Raw genomic sequence first — 19366 nt, 5'->3', positions numbered from 1 at the left:
GGCGGAGCCGAGGGCGGCGCAGCCGCAGCGGCAGCTCTGGCGGAGGAGCGCGCGGCCGCGAGCAAAGGAGGGAGGGAAGGAAGGAAGAGAAGGAGGCGGGCGGGCAGGCGGACGCGGGGGTCGGAGACTGAGGCAGTAGAGAGAGGCGAGAGCCCGGCAGCCTCTTCGCGCTGTATTTGCTGCGCGGGCTTTTGGAGGGGGCGGCCGGTGAGTCGGTCCAGGAGAAGAGGGCACCGGCGGCGTAGGGGCTGGCGCCTGGGGGCGGGGGACTGGAGAGGCAAGAAGGGGGGTCGCTGCGGTGGTTCCCTCGCAGTCGCGCTCTCCTTGCTTTTCTCCCAGCTCGGTGGGCTTCCCCCGGCGTCTCACTCGCCTCCGGGGCTCCGCTCCCCGCCCCACGCGGTATGTCTTGATCCCGAGCAGCGGGTTTCATGGGGCTCCTTAGGATTATGATGCCGCCGAAGTTGCAGCTGCTGGCGGTGGTGGCCTTCGCAGTGGCGATGCTCTTCTTGGAGAACCAGATCCAGAAACTGGAGGAGTCCCGATCGAAGCTAGGTAAGGAGCAGAGCCACTCGGGGCTGAGTGGTATAGAAGGGGCCGGGCCAGGGAGGCATTGAAACCCGAGCTAGTGGGCTTTCGTCTAACCTGCGGTCTGGCTCGGGGGTAGGAAGCTGGAAGAGCTTGCAAAGAGACCTGGGACTGGGGGCGTCGAGAACACAAGCTCCAAGAACGGTGTGAATTAAGCTTGAGTGGTGTGCTGGGTTCGCGAGGTCACGGGGCAGAGGTTGCTAGGGTGGGCTTTCCCGTGCCTTCTGAGGGCTACCCAGTAGGCATTCCAAGGCGGAGAAAGCTAAAGAAAACCCAACTCAGTCGGGAGCGGGAACTGCCGGAGGAGGCAGAAACGCTCAGCCTGGTGTGTTTCTTGAGTCTACTGAAAGCCAGTCCAGAGGTGTTCCAATTTGAGATGTTGGCACCTGGATACAGATCTTTTGGGGATGGGGAGGTTCACGAAGTGATAAATGCTCAGAAATGGAGGGAGATACTGGGAATGATGGTGAGTAAAAGAAATACACTGTAGTGAGTTGCACTCTTGTGCTGGGGGCAGCAAGGGACCACACAACTGACGGGAGAAATAGGCTGCTAGGTAGGATAGGAAAGCAAATAAAAAGCTTTTCAGTGAGATACTGAAAGGAGCCATCCAGGCATTTAAGTTGTTTTCATCTTTTAGTGGAGCAACATTTTGTTAATATTTTGGGCTTAGAATAGGAATGTTGATCGTGGTTCTCGGCAATGTTAATGGAATGAATTTAGAAGAGGAGGGAACGCTGAAGGGGAATTATCGTGAGATTGAAGTTTGTGGAAGGAAAAGTAAGATTATACAATAAATTAACCATATGCTTAAGTACCTTAAGGAGTTAACAATAGTTGCTTTAATGAGAGAAGAGGTCTAAAGTCCAAAATGTGGGAGTATGAAGTTGTGAAAGACCAGAAAAATGCACAGATAATAGGTACTTTCAGATTAGTAAGGAACTTTGGCATTTGGGAGGAATTTTGGATGTAGAGGGAGTGTTAAAAGGATGTCTGTGATACATTTTGATTAAAAAAATATACATGGCATTTAAAAACCAGCTCAAGAGGCAATAATTTGAGTATGGAAAAGAAATGTGAAGTGTTTTTATACATACAAATTCACCTTGGTGTCGTTTTAAGTACTTTTTAAGAAGCAAGCAATAAAATATCAGCAGCAAAATCATTTGGACTGAGTAACAGCTAGATGCTGCTGTGGGTGATTATTAATATTAAGGTAAAATGTATTAGCAAATAATTATACTGTTACTGCCTAGTTGCAGTTTTGGCAGACTTTGCAAAAAGCCTTGGAAACATTGTGAAGAGCAGTCTATCAAAGAGCATCAAAAAAATCTAGGTGAAGTGCAACTAAAGTTGAAGGAGGCGCTAAGGAGAATTCCAGTCCTCAACTCTAGGTAAAACTTGCACTATACAGTTTTGAAGAGAGACCTGATTTATTTACCACGATTTTATTAATTGCATCTTGTGTGATGGAAAAATTGTTCACCTTAAATATTGAAGGGGGCCAGTATGCACCTTTCCTTTTTGTTTGGATCCACTTAGCATTCAGGGTTGTATTCTGGCCTCTTTAATGATCCAGAGTTACAGAAAAAATAATTCTTGGAGAAATTGGAAAATTATATTAAAATTCAGATTTGTACTTGTTCTTTGTTATATTGCTATTTAGATTTCTTAGACAAATTAGAGTGGTAAGGATAACTTCACTTTTTATGTTCCTTTTTTGCCTCAGATTTTCTTCTTAATACTTGAAAATGGGTTCCATAGACATAACCTAAATGATTTTAAAAAGAGGATTATCTTAACGTGTAGAAAGCCACAAGTAGAAAATAATGTGGTTTTTTCCATGATTTTTTGTAAGAAACCTTTAAATTGCTTCAGAAAGAGTAAATATGGATCAAACCAAGCACTCAAAAATAAACTAAGAAAAGGAGCTCAAATGCAAAACACCTGAAGGAACTAATAATGGTCTGGAGCTGTAAAAACATGGCAAATAAAATGTATTACTTTGTATCATCAGTCTTAATTTTTTGAAAAGTCTCTTAAGCAGTACTAAAACAGATGCTACCAATTAATAATCTTAGGGAAGGAAGGTAGAGAAGGCATAGTTGATAATCAGACTGTGTCCTAGGTATTTCCATATGTGATATTCATATGTAATCTTTCAAGAACACCATAGAAAACTCTTTTTACAGATGTGGGAACAGACTCCAGGGTTATATAACTTGACCATGTAGCTAGTAGTGGCAGAGTCAGGATTGGAACCCAAGTGAAGTGTGATTCCACATCAAGTGCTTCTTTAATTAGACCAGGCTGCTTGGGACTTTATATTGACACTACACTAAGATTTAGCAGTTTGAGTAGAATTTTTAAACGGTAATATCAATGTTTAATTGCATTTATTGCTAAGAATGAATATAATTCTGAGAAAATCTAATTTCTGACACAAAGAAATTGGTTTAGTGTAATGCCTGTTTCTTGTTTATATCCATATAATGAACATAATTGTATTACCCGATGAAACAACTGCAATAGTTTATTTCTGTTGTAGGAAAGAAAAAAGCCTGCAGTTGTTTTCTGTAAGTGTAAAGCTTTCTCTTAGCTTAGGCAAAAGTTACAAAATTTACACAGGCAAATCTATCCATTTAGGCAACGAGGTTTCTTCTGTTTCTTGAAAACTTTCCCCAACCAAGATTATGTACATTCTCTAGATTTCGTTATAGTATTATATGATTTTTATTTCTTACATTTAGTTCTTTAAGGCATTCATATATTTGTACAGATTTATTATAATTTCTCTCAATAAATAGCCACTTATGGCAAATATTAATAAATAATTCATTTCCCACTGTATGTTACAGTTCTTTTTTTTCACATATTATAGTTCCTCTTTTCATATATTAATTTTTTTATGTTTTTGGATTGATTTTGAACTCCATGTTTTCTACTAATTAGAGATTCTTTAAACCTCAAAGGACCTGTATATAAGCTTCCAGGCACCCATAAATTCCCTGAAATTATATGCATAGCTTTTATCAGATTTGCAGAGGCATATAGGATCCCCTCATTAGTGGGAATCACTGACTTGGAGTAGATGGTTTGAATTTAAGTGTGTTTTTTATTTCTTTGTTTTTAAATATTAACATATTATAACATGCAGATTGTAAGTTACATTTAGGATACAAACACATTAGTTATGAGAAAGGTTCTTTGGGGTGTTATGTTGAAAAATGTCATTTTATTAAAATGTATACTTAATTTTTCTAATGGAAGATGACATGGAGTCCATAAAAACTCACTTAGCTTACTACTTACTTAGCTGTTAGAATTGCAATTTGTTGCTTTTACAAAGTAGTTTTTTTTAGCTCTTCAGAGACACGTGTAGCTAATGCTGACTGATGGAATTGCAATGAAACCTTTGTACATAAATACTAGAATTATATGCTTGATAATTTTATTGTCTATAGGGCCTAAGCATTTAAAATAATGTTTGTTGTTGAATGCTTCTAACACCACTATGTGAATTTATGAATACATTAGGATATCATCCTTTAAATGAGGACAGTGAGTCGGAATGGATTATGTAGTCCTCTTCACTGAATGAAAATTATGTTACTCTCTATGTTCTTAAAATCCCCGTAAACGTATGAACTAATTCCGGGACTAAAGTTGATACTGTTCTTTGGAATTTGGTAGTATTTAAAGTGCCTGAAACCATGCAACGATATCTGTAAAGTGTTCCCAAGAATTATAGATTTCTCTGCTTCTGAAATTTTTTGCAAGACTCATGGTAGTTACTGTTTAGAGGACTTTGGATTAATTGGAATGCAATTCTAGAATTGCTAATTAGTGCCTCCCTTATGAGTCCTGGATAGGATATCTAGTGCCATAGAGTAGTCACTAGAAAAATTGGTCTCAATTAAGGTAACCCCAGGATGTCTGTCTCCTACTTCGTTAAGACTTGTTAATAGATTTTGGCACCTAGCAGAATTGCAATAAAAATGAATATTCAAACACTGCTTTCCAGAAAGACCACTTTTGAGGGATGGTCTTGTACATATCTGGGCTTTATGGTTCACTATAGCCTAACTATTTACAGTTTTATACTCACCCACTAGTAGCTGTATTTATATACTTTTGCCTTTCTGCCTGTTAACTATGGATTAACTTTTAAACCTTATCCTGTTTTCTAACCTTCAAGGTGCATGGTTCTAGAAGTTTTCCTATAATCATCATATTCTCAAGCAGAAATAGCATATGAACATGCCATTATTTCTCCCATCCCAAAATGAAAACAATCCTTTCTCTTGACTCCCCTTTTCTCAGCCATATTTTGGCTTCCCTTTTCAGTAAAACTAAAAACTTGTCTTATTGACTCTAATTCCTAAACTCACCAGTAATTGCCCTCAATCTTATGGTCAATTTTTGTTCTTCATTTTATTTGAGCTAACAGTAGAATTTGACACAATTGATCACTTCCTCTTTTTTGATAGATTATCTTTACTTGGTTTCCAAGATACCATAATCTTGGTTTTCTTCCCACCTCATTGGTCACTACTCCGAATCCGGTGTTGGAGTCTCCTTTTCTCCTCAGCCTCTTAGCATAAGAATAACTCAGGGCTCAGTTCTTCTCTATTTACTCTTCTCTATTTACTCTCTCTTAGTTGGTGATTTATATGCTCACAACTTTCAAGTACATATTCCTTATTTTGTTGAAGGCACATTTTAAAAATTAATTTTTTAATTTACATCCAAGTTAGTTAGCATATAGTGCGGTAATGATTTCAGGAGTAGATTCCGTTGATTCATCTCCTATTTCCCTTAATGCCCTTTACTCAACCCAATATATATTTGTAATTTCGGCTTATTTTATAGTAATTTGGCTGCCCACTTGAATTTGTCTTTGAGTACTTAGTAAACATCTCAAGCTCAGTGTGTTCAAAATGGATCTGCTAAGATCTCTGTCCACTGCCTCATCCCAAATCTATTGTATCTTTTACCTTCTCTATCTCCCTGGCAGCTGTATCCTTTCAGTTGCCAGGGTTTTACTTGCCTTTTCTTTTTCTCACACTCTGCATCTAATCTGTCAGAAAAATCATGTTAACTTTACCTTCAAATATTTCTAGAATATAACTACTCAGCGCTTGTGTTGTTATCACCCTGGTTCAAGATACCTACTATCATCTCTTCTCTGGATTACTGCCATGTCTTAACTAGTCTGCTTCCCCACTTGCATTTCTACAGACTATTCTTAATATAACAGCTAGAGTGATCCTTTTAAAATGTAAATCAAATCACGGCACTCCTCAGCATAAAGCTCTTTAGAAGCTTCCTAAGTTAGAGTGACGCTTACTCCTTTTAAAACAAAAACAAAGCCCACAATTTTATTGTCTAAACACAGGAAATGACATTTTTTTCCCAACTCATATATTAGATGATCATTTTGGTGGATGATTTTCCTTTACATGGGTGATTGATTCGGGGTCTCAGGTACCTCCTGTCGTACAATTCTACCATTCAGGCTCTGGAAGTTTTCAGCTGTGGGTAGGGGCAAGAAAGGGGTGAGGAGGTCCCCTTTCTGAGCTTTCTTGGCCTCTTTTATCCTCAGTTTATTGATAAAGACAATTCTCTATTTGCAAGGGGGAAGATTGGAAATGGGTTTTTTTGCTGGCAGTTACTTACCAGTTATAACTGTGTAATGGAAGAGGAGGGCATATATTTGAATTTTTAGAACCCCTTTGCGTAAACCTCAAATTTATTTGTTTTATGCCTCCATGTATAAACTGTCTCAGTAAGTGTTCTGTGTCAACGTGAAAAATGTATGTTCTGTTATGGGGGTGCAGCATGCAGTAAATGTCATGTCAAGTTGGTTCATAAAGTTGTTCCTCTATATCCTTGATCTTCTTTCTGCAAACTTGTTCCATCGGTTATAGAAGGAGGGGTTTTTGAAGTCTCTGATAATAATTGTGAATTTGTCTATTTTCCTCTGAAGCTCTGTTACTTTTTGCTTCATGTATTTTGAGGTACTATGATTGGGTACATAAATGTGTAGGAATGTCTTGTCTTCTTGACTGATTGACCTCCTTTTCATGAGGAGATGACCGTTTTTATTCTTGGTAATATTCTTGGTTCTGAAACTTACTTGGTCTGATTAGCCACTTGAGTTTTCTTTTGATTAATGTCAGGATTGTAGATCTTTTCCCACTCTTGATTTTAACCTGTTTGTATCTTTTTATTTAAAGTGAGTTTCTTGTAGGCAGTATGTAGTTGGGGCTTTCATCCAATTTCATAATCCCTGTTGTAAATGGTGGTGTTTAGAGCATTTACAGATAATGTAATTATTGATATGGGTGGGTTTAAATTGCTTTATTACTATTTGTTTTTTATTTATTACATTGTTACATTTGTTCCCTGTTTCCCTTTTTTTCTGCTTTAGGATTAACTGAGTATTTTGTTTATTCCATTGTATCTCATTTGTTGACTTACTAGCAGTGGACTTTCTTGTGATTTTTTTTTTTAGTGGTTGCTTTAGGGTTTATGGTATATATTATACTATGTTGTGTGTAAGAACCTTAATCATTATACTTCCATTTCCTCTCTCTTGGACTTTTGCTATTATTATATATTTTACTTTTACATATAAATTCTATAATGTTATTTTAAACAGGTATCTTTTAAAGAGATTAAAAATTCCTGTTCTTTTCTTAATGTTTATTTATTTTTGAGAGACAGAACATGAGCAGGGGAAGGGCAGAGAGAGGAGACACAGAATCCGAACCAGGCTCTGAGCTGTCAGCACGAGCCTGCCGCGGAGCTTGAACTCATGAACCACAGGATCATGACCTGAGCCGAAGTTGACTGCTTAACTGACTGAGCCACCCAGGTGCCCCTAAAAATTCCTATTTTATATTTACTCATTCATTTTCCATTCCCTAGTGCTTTTCATTCCTTTGTGTAGATACAGGTTTTATTTGGTGCTATTTTGCTTAATCCTGAAGGATTTTTTAAAAAATTAATTATACTGAATGTCTGCTGGTGATGAATTCTCTTCACTTTTGGATATCTGAACAAGTACCTAGTTGCCTTAAATATTTTTGATGGATATAGAAATTTTAGGTTGACACGTATTTTTGTTCCTTCAGTACTTTAGAGGTGTTGTTCCATTGTCTTTTGGTTTATGTTGTTTCTTATGAGGCTACCATCATTATTCTTTTTGTTCAGCAGTACATAATGTCCTTATTTTTCTTTTGACTGCTTTTAAGATTTTCACTAGGTTTTAAGTAACTAAAATGGGCCTTGCTGTAATTTTCTTCATGTTTTAGTATGTGTTATTTTTGTTAATATTGTTACAGTATATACAACATTTTAATAGTAACTTAAAAAAAATGAAGTTAAAAAAATCTGTCTGCACAGTGTAAACATTATAACTAAAATCCTACTGCAAAAAATGAATTCTTATTTAGTCTTAAGCAAGAGAGTTGTAAACTCTACCCTATTTTTGTTCTTCAGAAAAGAGCTCAGTGATTAATTAGGGTTATATGTGGTTCTTTGAATTTCTTCCTCCTTTTCTCCTCCTCCTCCTCCTCCTCCTCCTCCTTCTTTCAATGTTTATTTATTTATTTCTGACGTGGGGCTCAATCCCATGAATTCTGAGATTATTACCTGAGCTGAAACCGAGAGCTGGACGCCTAACCTACCGAGTCACCAAGGTACCCCTCTTTCAGTTTCTAAGGTGTGATGTAAAAGGACAATATCTTACATAGTCAGTGATAGGAAGTATAGTATTTTGAATATAGGGAAGGATGTTAGAGCTTTCAGTAAATTGAGTTGTTGAATTAAATAAATAAAATCCTCCTTCAACCTGCATTTGGCTTGTTTTAGTTTTGTCCTTATCATGGTGAAACTAGTTCAGCAGTTGGTGTTGACATGAAGATTCTTTTTTTTTTTTAATTATTTTATTTTTGAGAGAGAGAGAGAACAAGCAGGGGAGGGGCAGAGAGAGAGAGAGGGGCAGGTACAGAGGATCTGAAGTGGATTTCATCCTGACAGCAGAGAGCCAAATGTGGGGCTCGAGCTCACAAACTGAGATCACGACCTGAGCTGCAGTTGGGTGCTGAACTGACTGAGGCACCCCAATGACATGAAGATTCTTGGTCAAATATAACTGAGAAGTTTGTGATTTTTTGTATTTAAATTTTAGGAAACTACTTCTAATTGTCAGGATTTTTTAATTTCACCATAGTATTGTTTTTTAACAAAACACACCCATCTCTAATAAAGTGTTATATGTTCCCTGTGTGCTTTACACCTTTGGCAGAAGGTCAACATAGCTCAGTTGTTTCCTCCATAGAAGGGCTGATTAGAAAAACTGACTTGACATGATCTTAAGGTATGTATTAGTGGACAGCTTCTTCATTTTATTAAATAGGATAGAATAAAAGCCATTCACCACTGTCCTTTATGTTTTGAAGATTAAAATAAAAGAAGCAAACACACTTCTAATGATATTTTAGTGTCTCAAGATAGATTTCTCAGCAAGGAAAATTAGGGGTATGTGTGACTTTTGATCCTGAACCTGCGAATTGTTATGATAGTCTCTGATTTGGGATGAACCTGTCCAGGAGTGTCTGTCTGATGAGATGGCATAGAGCACTCTTTTTGTTTTGTCCTAGGTTGAAACTCTAACTACTTAAGCCTGTGACTAGCTACCATCTAATATTCCTCGTGACCACTCTGACTTCCCTTTGGTCCTTTTTTTTTTAAACTTTATTTATGTTGAGAAAGAGCACAAGCGGGGGAGGGACAGAGAGAGGGAGAGAGAGAGAGGATCCCAAGCAGGCTCCACACCTTCAGCACAGAGCCCGACACAGAGCTTGAACTCAGGAACCTTGAGATCATGACCTGAGCCAAAACTAGGAGTCAGATACTTAATGGACTGAGCCACCCAGGCACCCTGCTTTGATCTTGTTTTGTTGTTGTTACTTGATTTGACTCTCTTCCTTCTTTACCATTGTGCCCATGTTTCTTCAGTGGTTTTCTGCTTTTCCCACCAATGGCAAGCCATCATGACCTCTGGACCTTCATCTGTAACAGACAGTAATAATGATAACTAACATTTATTGAATACTTATTATAAACTAGGGATATTTTAAGTATTTTATATGTATAACTTCATTTCATAGAAATGGTGCTTATTTCTGCTGTTCTCAGAGTGGGAAAATAAAATGATCTTCAAATGATAAAATGAATGTGAAAATATAAACTATAAAACTACAATTATAAATTGTTGTGAATAATGATAATATATTTACTTTCTCTTTGTTGCTGTTGTCTTTTGGTTTAATGTAGTTCTGAGTTTACTTTTTTTTTTGTGCTGCTCTAGGCTTTGCCCAAGTGCCCTGCCTCATAGGCTTACACTTCTCTGCTATATAAATCAGATGATGATGTTACAGGAGTTAAAGTTTTGACATTCAGGTTAACTATTTCTTCTCTTAGGAAGGAGTAAAAATCACTGGCAGTTCATATTATTATTTGTACCTAAAAGTAGACATCGATTTACTTTCATAAAAATTATAGAAAAGCCCTGACTTAAAAAAAAATTTTTTTTTAATGCTTTTTATTTATTTTTGAGAGACAGAGAGAGACAGTGCGAGCAGGGGAGGGTCAGAGAGAGAGGGAGACACAGAATCCGAAACAGGCTCCAGGCTCTGAGCTAGCTGACAGCACAGAGCCCGACGCGGGGCTTGAACCCACGAACCGTGAGATCTGACCTGAGCCGAAGCCTGACGCTTAACCGACTGAGCCACCCAGGCGCCCCGAAAAGCCCTGACTTTTTAACATGACTAAAGTTTCTTGACTCTTTCCGCCTAATTTTTGCCAACTTGGCAGTTTAAGAATATAGTTTTATAAAGTGCATATTAAATTGAATTGTGACGGGGGAATTTGTGTGTATGTGTGTGTAAAATAATTTCTTAGCTTCTAAATAATTGTTTTTAAGGAGTTGATAGTCAAATTACTAGAGGAAGAAAGAACCTAAGTCTATTTTTCCACTATGGAAAAAGTTTTATGTGATAGTTCCTTTATTGTCAATTTTATCACAGTGATTCATTGTCATATTGTCAAATGCAGGGGAAGATATTTGTTCTGTATCCCTTAATTTAGGAATTTCAACTTTTGCTTATTTTTTATTTGATTGTATTTGTAGATTTAATTCAGGGATTATGAGAAGCCCAAAGAACAGAATTCTTGGCTCCTACACAGCATCAGAGGTTTTTCAACCTTCAACTACAATTAAATCGAATGCCTCAGCCTCTGAGATAAATTTTGGAGTGATAGCATATTTGCTCACCTTTGTTTAAGGGGTCAAAGAAACATTCCATGCTTGGCATTTGATTGCACAATAAAAGCAAAGTGGGAAACTCTTTTTAATTTAGTAATGACAAAGATAGTTTGGGAAAATTGGGCATCTAATCATGAGGTTATGATAGTATAGGATAAATACTTTGTGATAACGCTCTGTGATTTAAGATTCTTTTCACTGCAAAATCCATTAAGGTAGAACCACATGTATTGATTATTTAACTTCATTTTGACAGAGAATTTCAGACCATGTTGTTGATTTTTTTGGAAGAAAATTATTTATGGTATGTAAGTAATCTTTTTATTTGGTTTTGATAAAATACTTACGTAGACAGTATGGCTAAGAAAAATATGGATTCAGTTGGCATTTCTAAGTTATAGTTTTCAAATATGATTTAAAATAAGTACTGTTAGATTAACATTAAAGGCTAAGAAGAAATTGCCAATGCTTAAGTGAAAGATAGTTTTGAATAGAACTGTTGCATTTATTTTTAAGTTTTTTTTTTTTTTTTTTTTTTTACCATTTTCCCTGGTTATTCATGGCATAGTACATACAGTTTTACATAATTGATGTAATATAGTCCAAGCAGGAGCAACCTATCTTGGATGGCGATGAAAATATTTCTGAATAAGTAGAGCGATGCATAGAAGTCATAAAACATTTTGTTTTAGGCTAGGATCATGATCAGATATATTAAGATGTATAAAATTAAGATTGCTAGTTTAATGAATAGTAATGCCTAATAGTAATAGTCATCTTTCTATGCTAGAACAGCATTAGCAATAGGAAGTAGGTAAGGTAGTCACTTAAAAGCACAAGCACTGTCAGTCATAATAAGCGGGAGCTCTTTCCAAGGGAGGAGCCCGAAGAAGGCAGGAAAGTGCAATCATCTAGGGTAAGTTAGAATGGTGCACCTGTCTTCCTTAAAAGCTTCTGAGCATAGTTCTGAAGAAAGTAAAATATAAAATAATAGGACACAAAACAATATTATTTGTCAAAGTAGTCACCTTGAGAAAGTTCTACATTAAAAATAATATAGTTGCTAAAAATATTTGGAAATGTATGGAATTGGTTTTAGAAGTTTTAAAACTCTGCAAGATCAGTTTTATTTCTTTGTAGACACATTTAAAATTTTAAATTATAAATCTAAACTTATACAGGTGCCTAGCTGATTTAGTCAGAGAAGCATGTGACTCTTGGCCTCAGGGTTGAGTTCAAGCCCCATAGTGGGTGTAGAGATTACTTACAAATAAAATCTTAAAAAAATTTTAAATTCTATAAGTAATTATAGATTATTTGGATAAAGGGGAGAGAAAAGGTAATCTTATTTCATATACTAACAAGTCCATTATTCTTTGCAAGTTTCTTTAATTTAGGTTTCTTAGATAAAAGTGATTGTAATATTTTATCTTTTCATTTAATATCAGATCATAAACATTTTCCTAGGTTGCTGTCATAATAGCTAACAGTGTAACGATAAGCTCCCTTTTTGAGGAAGGGAAATAGGAGACTTTTATTTAGGGTTTTAGCCTTTCATGGTAAACTATGAAGTAACCACTTGTACTGATTTTGTTTCTTTTAGCTGTAATACTCTAGAATATTTTTTTAAGGTTTATTTTTTTTATTTCTGAGAGAGAGAGAGCGCGCATGCATAGGGGAGGAACTGAGGGAGAGAAAGAGAGAATCCCAAGCAAGCTCTATCAGCATGGAGCCTGATACAGGGCTCAAACTCATAAAAACCATGAGATCATGACCTGAGGCAAAACCAAGAGTCGAACACTTACTGGACGACTGAGCCACCCAAGTGCCCCGATTCTAGAATATTTATAATAAGATATGAGTTTCAGAACCAACTAAGGAGTTGGATTAAAATTTAAAATCCCAATCTAGAATGCATTTGACTTTATTCTGCTTTCTCTTGTGGGTTTCATCCAGAGTGGATTCAAGTTTTATGAGGCCTCAAACTTTTATAATTTCTGGGGTCCTTTTAAGGAAAGAAAAGTACAAAATTAACAATATAAAATCATGCCTATGACTTTTGGATGGAGCCCATGTCAAGTGTATGAACTGAAAGTTTAAACTTTATTAGCTTTATAGTGTAAACCCACGTGTGATTCCATCCTGATGCCTCATGGTACTCGAAGTCCAAGAAGGAAGGTGCTCTCTGAAATACTAAAGAACTATTCTTTTTTTCTTCCTTAAAGCGAATTTTATATCTCTTCATCTGCATGTTACTTTCTCTATACCTACACCCTAGGCCTTTCATTGTCAAATATTTAGATGAAGTTATAAAAACATGGTTGATGTTCGAGATAATTGCTTGGGTCTCGGGGAGCAGATAATATACCCACCCCGCTCCGTTGAGTTCTGTACTGATTGAAAAAATACATAAGGAAATCAGATGGAGATCAGAAATTTCAGGTGGAGCTCAGAATTTTAGTTGGATAAAGCTGGATTGGAAGGTTTGGCTTCGATCTGTCACCACAATGGCCTTCCCAGTACTTCATTTCTGATTAAGATTTATCCAGTCATTTGCTGCTGTAGACAACTGCAGTTCTCTTGACAAGGGCCAGAATGCATGCATTCCTTTAAGCCTACAGCACAGAGCAGTAAAAAAACTGCATCTGCAGATGAAGACTGGCTCTAAATGGGAAGGAACCCATGTAACACTGAACAGAGCATGCCGTTTCATCTTCCCAGTTCACCAGAGAAGCCCATCTTTTACTGTCTCCTTCCCCACAATGTAAATGTTGTCTTTTTAGGTATTAAAATAAAAATACTAAGACTATTAACAACTTTCCTTAGACAGTAATTGGCTTTTCAGTTTGGTTCATGGTATTTATATGTATGCCATAGATTGTGATTTTGAAATTGTTAAAATTATCCATTTTTTAGGGTTTTTGCCTTGGTTATATATATATTTATAGATATACATATATGTATATAATTCTGTGTATGTGCTTAATGCTATTTTGTTTTATTTTCCTTTATTTTTGTAAGAGTTTTCATTCTTTATATAAACCTTGTTGCTAATACCTATCATTTTTTTAATCTCTGAAGAAGTTTCAAGATTTCTTGCAGGCAGGTCTGCAGGTAACAAATTCCCTTAATTTTTGTTTCTCTGAGAAAAATCTTGATTTGTCTTTCACTTTTCAAGGATCATTTTTCTGAGATTCAGAATTCTACGTTGGTGTTTTTTTTTTTTTCCTTTCAGTACTTTAAAATATTTTACTTCAGTCACTTCTTGCATGATTTCTGAAGAGAATTGCAATGTAATTCTTTTTTAAAATTAATTAATTATTTATTTTTGAGATTAAGAAAGACAAAGCATGAGCAGGGGAGGGGCAGAGAGAGAGGGAAACAACTTGAAGCAGGCTCCAGGCTCTGAGCTGTTAGCACAGAGCCTGACACTGAGCTTGAATTCACAAACCCATGAGATCAGGACCCGAGGTGAAGTTGGACACTTAACCAACTGAGCTACCCATGCGCCCTTCTGATGTAATTCTTAATATTGTTCCTTTTAGGTAAGGTGCTATTTCCTCTGATTTCCTTCAAGATTTTCTCTGTCTTTGCTTTTCTGTAGTTGGACAGTAATATTCCTAAGTGTAGATATTTTCCGTGTTTTGTTTCCTGGCGTCTGAGCTTTATGGATCTGTAGTTTGGTATCTGTTACCTATTTTGGAAATTTTTGGCCATTATTCAAATTTCTTCTGTGGCTTTACTTTCCTTCTGATAGTCAGTCCTATTATGCATATTTTGCATCTTTTGTAATTATCCCACAGTTCTTGGATACCCTGTTTTGTTTGTTTGTTTGTTTGTTTTCTCCTCATAGTTTTTCAGTTTGGGAATTCATATTGACATATCTTCAAGATCACGGATTCCTTTCCTGGCTGTGTCCTGTCTATTGATGAACCCATCAAAGGCCTTTGTTTCTGTCATAGCGTTAATTGGTAATTGATCTTTGTTGTTTTCCTTTGGTTCCTTCTTAAGGTTTCCATAGCTCTGCTTACATTACCTACCTGTTCCCTCATGGTGTCCACTTTTTCCATTGAAGCCCCAGTATATTCATTATAGATATTAAATTCTCAGGTATGGTAATTCTAAAAATATCTGTTATATATGAGCCTGGTTCTGATGCTTGAAATTTTGAAATTAAAGTGTACATAGGGCACCTGGGTGGCTTAGTCAGTTAAGCATCCGACTTCGGCTCAGGTCATGATCTCATTTTTCGTGGGTTCCAGCCTCACATGGGCTCTGTGCTGACAGCTCAGAGCCTGAAACCTGTTTTGCATTCTGTCTCCCTCTGTCTGCCCCTCCTCCACTGACATTCTGTCTCTCTCTGTCTCAAAAATAAACATTAAAAAAAAAGTGTACATAGACTTTTCTGGATGACCATAAGTGTATTTTCTAGCACTGTTGCTTAATTTTTTAAATGAGAATCTTCTTTCCCAATACTTAAAATATCAATTACTTTCAATTAAATTGCTGTGAATAATTCTTCTGTCCATTTCTGTTAAACCTTTTCATTCTTTTCCCAGTTCATTATACTCACTCTCTTTTGACAGAGTGTTTTTTTTTTTTTTGGAAGGCAAGGACTCCCTATGTAGCTTTTGTGATAGCCCAGTTATGAAAACAGTTGGATAAGTGTTCACATTATAACTTCCTTCTATTGGCTGAGGTGGTGTGGATCAGTAGAAAAGCAAAAACAAAAAACAGTGAATGTTGGCAAATGTTCAGGTATTTCTTTTGTGTCATTCATGTTGGCTCCAATCAGTAACTGCTTATGAGTAAGTTTTCTCAGCCTCAGAAATAGGGAGTTGAGAATAATGTGGTTAACTGATTAGTATCCACCTCTGAGAGGCGTTGGATGGATGGATGGATTGATTCTTAGAGAGTCTAAGAAATGTCAAAACATTATAAATGTAAACTACTATTACAGTAAAAGCTGTTTTGGAAAAAAAAAATGTAATTGAACTGGTAGAAGAATCTTTATTGGATTTGAGTTTCTGTGTGGTCTTTATTTCTGAATACTAATTAATCCTTGAGCATATGTAAAACTTTTAAGTGTTTTTTTTAAGTTGTGAAGTGTTTATGCAAATAGATTCAATTTAAATTTCTTGCCATTTAAAATGTATAGGAGGGCTTCTTGAGATTTGCTTTCAGACTAGGTATTTTCTCATTGATAGGGCTGAACCATTTTCATCATTATCTTTTGGACTTTTATTTTCTTGAAGAACAAGAGTTAAATGTAAGTCCTTCGGAAAAATAAATGTTTCATCTCAACACTGATTTCCAGGTACAGACTAGTTGCAGCTCTATATAATAATTAGTTATAAAAGGTATTTCCATTTCTCCCAGATCTGTAGTTTATCTCTTAGTTGACCAATTTGCTGACTTTGTTCTTGTGATGGAAAAATTAATTTGAGCTGAAGTATGTCAGGATCACTTAGGAAAAAGTTACTGTATATTGTACCACAAAAAAAGACGACTTGGTTTTTTTTTTTTGCTCCATATCATATATGCGTTTGCATTTTCTGTTTGTGGAATAGTGAATCAAGTTTATACTGTTAGAATCTTTGGTGGTCTCAACGTTAGTAACTTGATAGAGTCACCTCAGAAGCTTTTAAAATGGTATTAGCTGGGTCTCACCCTCAAAAGATTGGTTTGATTCGTTTGGGAAGTAGCCTGGGCTTCAGTTCCCTGGCTGATTCTCCTGAGCAGCTAAGGTTGAAAGCTTAGAGGTTGAAAGTTCTAGAGACTTGGACTGAATCTACTTATTTTGAACACGTGCAGATGTTTTTTAAAATTAAATCCTAAAAATTCTTGTCATAGTTACAATATAAGGAATATTTTAAATTATGTGTTTGAATTTATCATGGTCACCTTAAAATGAGGATTGTTGATGCTACCTATATCTGCAAGTTTACCAGATTTGGCCAAAGGTTAAAAGGCTTAGGAGTTAAATTGCCCTTAAGATATAATAAAAATATAAGTAGAAAAATACTGGATTTTTTGGAGGGGATTGTTTCATAGCTTCTGTAACTCAGGGGAGGAATAAAGTCCCTGTCTGCTATGTGTTTTCACAAGGTGTTTTCTAATCTATCACTTGCATTTTAGTTTGTCCTTTTCTCTCATTTTCAAAATCGGAACAGAGATTTTTGAAGTTGTATGTGCAGATGTTATTAAAATAGAGTCATCATTCTAATAATACTTAATTACTGTTTACTAAAGCTGCATGTTTTAAGAGCTTCTTTGGGTGACTTCATGTAGGTTTCCAAATTTGATAGGCTATGATAGGAAGGCCAATTAGATCTAAACTACATTTAATGTTCTATTCAGAGCAGCTAATGTTACTTGGGGACTGGTGACTAACTGTCTTCTTATTTCAGCATATTTGAGTATGGGAAAATGTAGTCAACCAACGTTCTCATATGACTTTGGAAAATGATGACTATTAAAAACACATTGGACGGTAGATAAGCTGTTTAAACACTGGTCAAAGGTATGTGACTGAAGCATCTGTAATCTGCTGTAGGACTGGAAAAGGATGTATATATATATATATATATATATATATATATATATATATATACACACACATACACACACACACACACACACACACACACACACCACATCTTTATCCATTCATCCATCGATGGACACTTGGACTCTTTCCATACTTAGGCTATTGTTGATAGCGCTGCTATAAACATTGGGGTGCATGTGCCCCTTTGAAACAGCACACCTGTATCCCTTGGATAAATACCTAGTAGAGCAATTGCTGGGTCGTAAGGTAGTTCTATTTATTATTTTTTAAGGAACCTCCATACTGTTTACTGTTTTCCAGAGTGGGGGAGGGAAATGTTTTTGAGCAGAAACTTGATACCCCACATAGCGGTTATTTATAGTGATAAAACCAATTCTGCTACTAGATTTTTTTCATCCTTTTCAATCTGAATGTTCTGTACTGGTTGTTTAAAGACTTTCCTATTAAAAACTTGTAAAAAAAAAAAAAACAAACAAAAAAACCTTGTGAACATAGCCTGTAAGGGCACACAGAAGATTAATTCTACTTTGTTAAAATCTAGTAATGTGTGCCCAAATGTGATTATGGCTTATTGACAAGGAACCATTGGATGAACAGAATTCAGTGTTTATTGGACTGGGTTGTTGGCAGGCACAGTTACCAGTGCCAGCATCACCGTAACCAGCCAACTCTTTTATCTCTGTCAAATAAGAGATCAATCCCTTTAAATTGTAGATAATGAATAGGATTCATTTAGATTGTAATTTACCATGTGCAGCTGAAATAGGTTATTGTTGATTAAATTATCTGATTATGCTATTCTATTTGGTTCACATGAAAAAGGCTGAAGTAATGCAGAAGAGGGTAAAACAAAGATTATAAACCTTTTTAGAGTTCAAGAATTTAAGTAGAATTATTTCAGAGTTAATGGAAATTTTTTAAATTATTTCTAAGAAAATAAACTTTTTAGAAGACTTTTCCTGTGGCTCTCATTTAGCTGTTTGTGGGAAATGAGAAAGGCTCCATGCATGAGTTAGAGATAGATTTACTTCTTTCTTATTTATTTATTTATTTATTTATTTTTATTAATAGTTTATTGCCAAGTTGGTTTCCATGTAACACGCAGTGCTCTTCCCCACAAGTGCCTCCTCCATGACCATCACCCCCATCCCCTTTCCTCCTCCCTTTTCAGCCCTAGTTTGTTTTCAGTATTCAAGAGTCTCTCATGATTTGCCTCCCTCCGTCTCCCTAACTTTCTTTCCCTCCCCTTGCCCTTCCCATGGTCCCTTGTTAGGTTTTTCCTGTTATACCTAAGAGTGAAAACATGGTATCTGTCCTTCCCTGCTTGACTTAACTTCGCTTAGCATGACACCCTCGAGGTCCATCCACTTTCCTACAAATGGCCAGATTTCATTCTTTCTCATTTCCATGTAATACTCCATTGTGTATATATACCACATCTTCTTTATCTATTCATTGATTGATGGACATTTAGGCTCTTTCCATGATTTGGCTATTGTTGACAGTGCTGCTATGAACATCGGGGTACATGTGCCCTATGCATCAACACTTCTGTATCCCTTGGGTAGATCCCCGGCAGTGCTATTGCTGGGTCAAAGGGGAGTTCTATTGATAGATTTTTGGGGAACCTCCACACTGTTTTCCAGAGCAGCTGCGCCAGTTTACATTCCCACCAACAGTGTAGGAGGGTGCTCATCTCTCCACATCCTTGCCAGCATCTATAGTCTCCTGATTTGTTCATTTTAGCCACTCTGACCGGTGTGAGGTGGTATCTCAGTGTGGTTTTGATTTGTGGTTCCCTGATGCTGAGTGATGCTGAGCATTGTTTCATGTGCCTGTTGGCCATCTGGAAGATTTACGTCTTCAAGCTGAGG

The 19366-nt window shown here is 36.5% G+C and overlaps 1 protein-coding gene across 2 annotated transcripts in view; it reads left to right on the top strand.

Annotated features, from left to right (window-relative positions):
* Nucleotides 1–77: 77 nt before the first annotated feature.
* Nucleotides 78–19366, top strand: part of HS2ST1 (heparan sulfate 2-O-sulfotransferase 1) — a 164717-nt gene continuing 145428 nt past the window's right edge. The window contains exons 1-2 of one of the 2 annotated variants that reach the window (XM_029946562.1): nucleotides 78–207; nucleotides 443–552. In XM_029946562.1, the coding sequence (XP_029802422.1) occupies nucleotides 447–552 (106 nt within the window). In that variant the 5' untranslated portion in view covers nucleotides 78–207; nucleotides 443–446. Of the gene's footprint in view, nucleotides 208–241; nucleotides 553–19366 lie in introns of those variants that run through there. The other variant, XM_029946561.1, reaches the window with a different exon arrangement.

The sequence above is a fragment of the Suricata suricatta genome, chromosome 8 (assembly GCF_006229205.1).
Source record: "Suricata suricatta isolate VVHF042 chromosome 8, meerkat_22Aug2017_6uvM2_HiC, whole genome shotgun sequence".
Lineage (NCBI taxonomy): Eukaryota > Metazoa > Chordata > Mammalia > Carnivora > Herpestidae > Suricata > Suricata suricatta.
This window is presented reverse-complemented; position numbering and strand designations above follow the sequence as displayed.